At 48.5% G+C, this 3,772-nt stretch overlaps 1 protein-coding gene across 1 annotated transcript; it reads right to left on the reverse strand.

Annotated features, from left to right (window-relative positions):
* On the reverse strand, positions 1 to 672 carry LOC103626177 (inositol polyphosphate multikinase IPK2). Its single transcript, XM_008646570.2, has one exon. It carries the CDS (start codon positions 670 to 672, stop codon positions 1 to 3), a length of 672 nt encoding a protein of 223 aa, XP_008644792.1.
* Positions 673 to 3,772: the final 3,100 nt, after the last annotated feature.

Raw genomic sequence — 3,772 nt, forward strand, 5'->3', positions numbered from 1 at the left:
TCAAATGAGATCGAGGTAGAAGTGGAACAGAGTCTGCTCCTCGAACCACGCCTTGAGCTCGCGCAGCTGTGACAAGACTCCACCTTTTCCTCCGTACACCGCCGCCGCGAGCGCACAGTCCATCCCCTCGTCGGCAACGGATGACACGTAGCGCCGGAGCACGCGGCGGACGCCGACGGTGTCCATAGCCTTCACCTCCGGGCGCTCCGTCCGCCACACGGCGCCCTCGGGGCCGACGACTCGGACGCCGGAGACACGGAATCCGAGCAGAACGCTCGTGGTCCCGCGGTCCTTGGCGAGGCACTTGGCGATGTAGGGCTCCGGCGAACTCGGTGGCCACGTGATGGCGCCGATCTTGATGTCTGCGACGCAGGGCGCCTCAAACCCCGCGAGGAGGTCGTCGAGGACGAGGTGCGGATGCGGCTCCTCGGGCTGCGCCTCGGTGGGGAGGAGTTGCGTGCCGTGGAACCGGGGGAAGAAGGTGTCTCGGATGCGGGCCGGGACGGCGGCGTGGGCGGAGAACGCCTCATCGAAGGCGACCTCGTGCTCCCCACGGTCGCCGGCCTGGAGCGGCTTGTAGAAGAGGCCGGAGCCGTCGATGAGCGGGCCCAGCTTGCTGGCGGAGGCGCGGTGGCCGACGACTTGGTGCTCCGGTGGGTGGAGGTCGGACATGGTATGGGGAGCAAGGGGTGACGGGTGGCGATGGTGGAAGCGGTGGGTTTGCGGCGCAGAGAAAGAGATTTTGGGGGCGGGGTGGTTGCCAAAGGCTGGGACGGCTGGGACGAGGGAGGCGGAGGGGGCGGGGGGCGGAGCACGGTCGGATCGCTCTGGACGAAGCGAACAGTCTAGATTCACGGATGGCAGAACGAGAAAAGGCAGACTACCCTTAAAGTCTTAATAAGTAGTATAGATTTTGGTGAGGCAATGATGTTAAAGGGCCAAGATTGATCCTGTTTTGGTGCTTGATGCCAAAGGGGGAGAAAATAAGGCCAAAGCAATAAATGGATCAGCTACCACTTGAGAAATCTTGAAAATAGTAGAATAGAGCTTTTTGATTTGTCAAAACTCTCTTGTTGTCTCTTTTGTCAAAAGTTGGCCTCTAGTGGGAAAATGGTTGATTATGGGAAAAAGGGGGAGTTTTTGAAATCTTTGACCAATTTCTATTGGAACAACTCTCTTTATGTCTCTACAAGTGTGTTTGACTTAGAGATAGGAATTTGAGGTTGATTTGCAAAAACAAAACCAAGTGGTGGCAAAGAATGATCCAAATATGCCAAATTTGAATCAAAACAATTTTGAGTTCTCATTTGTATTGATGTTGCACTTCTTTTAGTTGCTTTTTATTGCGTTGGCATAAATCACCAAAAAGGGGGAGATTGAAAGGGAAATGTGCCCTTGGGCCATTTCTAAGTATTTTGGTGATTGAGTGCCAACACAAGTGCTTAAGTGTTAATCTATGCAAAGTAGTGGACAAAGTGCAAATCAAGTCAAAAGGTATGTTTCTAGACTTAGTACATTGTTTTATGGACTAATGTATTGTGTCTAAGTGCTGGAAACAGGAGAAATCAAACTAGAAAAGAGATGGCTTTGTTCAGCCAAAGTCTGCTCAGTCTGGGTGCACCGGACAGTGTCCGGTGGTGCACCGGACAGTCAGGCTGGCTCTGGCGAACTAGCTGCTCTCGGGACTTCATCTGCGGCGTACGACTAAAATTCACCGGACTGTCCGGTGGTGCACCGGACTGTCCGGTGAGCCAACAGTCGGCCGGGCCAACGGTCGGCAGCGGAATCTGCACGCGACGCGTGGCAAGAGCCAACGGTCGGGAGGGGCACCGGACTGTCCGGTGCGCCAACGGCTAGGAATCTACAACGGTCGGCTTCGCCAAATAAGGAAGGAGATCCGCACCGGACAGTGTCCGGTGGTGCACCGGACTGTCCGGTGTGCCAAGTGACAGAAGGCAAGAATTGCCTTCCTGGATTGCTCTCAACGGCTCCTAGCTGCCTTGGGGCTATAAAAGGGACCCCTAGGCGCATGGAGGAGAATACCAAGCATTTCTTGAGCATTGTTGATCATTCACTCTTCATTCTTGCGCACTTATTCGACATTCTTAGTGATTTGAGCTCCGTTCTAGTGTGAAACTCGTGATAGTCTCTTGAGCTCAAGTCTGGGTCTTGTGTGTGTGTATTTGCTGTGATCTTTGTGTCTTGTGTGAGTTGCTCATCCCTCCCTTACTCCGTGCTTCTTTGTGAACATCTTTGTAAGGGCGAGAGACTCCAAGTTGTGGAGATTCCTCGCAAGCGGGATAAAGTAAAGCAAAGCAAAACACCGTGGTATTCAAGTAGGTCTTTGGACCACTTAAGAGGGGTTGATTGCAACCCTCGTCCGTTGGGACGCCACAACGTGGAGTAGGCAAGTGTTGGACTTGGCCGAACCACGGGATAAACCACTGTATCTATCTGTGTTGATCTTCTTGTGATTATTGTGCTTTGCTAAGACTCCTCTCTAGTCACTTGGCATTATTTGTGCTAACTCCTAATCTAGTTTTGTGAGTTAAATATCAAGTTTTTACAGGATCACCTATTCACCCCCCCTCTAGGTGCTCTCAGCGCCGGTCTGGACCAGGTCGCAGGGGTGGTCGTCTAGGGCTTGCTCTAACTATTTGAAGCTAAGGGCTCCTAATATACCTACCATATATATATATATATATATATATATATATATATATATATATATATATATATATATATATATATATATATATATATATATATATATATATATATATATATATATATTATAATTTAGTTTTATTTGAAAATTTAAAAAAAAAGGAAAACTTTCGCTGGCGGCCAAATAAAGAAAGCCGACAGTGGATATGATATTTTCACTGTCGGTTTCTTTAAGAAAAACGTCAGTAAAAATAAGCCAGTGTAAATAGCTCTAGGACCGTCACTATAAAGCTTATGTGTACTAGTGTCAGTGAGTAACTGCAAATACTTCTTTTTTTTGCCTCACCTCGAATCCGTTTTTAACGCCTCGTCGCTCTTTGTATGACCATATTTACGTGATATACATGCATTCACATGGATGCTCATTTCATAGCCCCCTCTCTCTCTTTACATGGTCCTACAACACAACTACAACACACACACCAAACTCTCAAAGGCCGGACGCCAATGACATTGCAGTGTGCAACGCAAGTCTTTGTTGGCGTCATTGTCTTGCCGACGCGTCACGTACGTACAGTAGTAGGACACGTTGCGCGCCCACGCCACACCACACCACGTACAACCGATGCCAACGGCCAACCTAAGGAAGAAGTCGAATGATTGTACTGATACGATACGAGACTGAATTCTCTTTGGTTTTTTTCCCCGATTTTGATTTTTAGTACGACTAGTTTAAAAACTTAAATCTCCTCTAAGATTCTATTCTCGGATACGTATTGAGTGTGTTTCCCATGTTTGACAGCAAAGAAATAGAGGGGATTACTGCTAAATAAGCCCTTCATGAGATGCTACATATAAATTGCAATATTTATAAAAAAAAATAAAAGTAAAATAGAAGGCTAAAAATAAAGATTTTTTTGGAGATACTCTTAGACTGAAGCATCGAGGAGGGCCGCATGCAATAGAGAATTGATGGGCCGAAGGTTACTGTACCTTTCCAGCGGGGCAGAGCCGCACAGTTCTCTCCCCCGGCTATATACACGCGCGCGAGCAGCTCTATAAATTCAGCCAGTCCAAGGCTAGGACGAGATCAGTTGGTAGTTCA

The sequence above is a fragment of the Zea mays genome, chromosome 5 (assembly GCF_902167145.1).
Source record: "Zea mays cultivar B73 chromosome 5, Zm-B73-REFERENCE-NAM-5.0, whole genome shotgun sequence".
NCBI classification, from domain to species: domain Eukaryota; kingdom Viridiplantae; phylum Streptophyta; class Magnoliopsida; order Poales; family Poaceae; genus Zea; species Zea mays.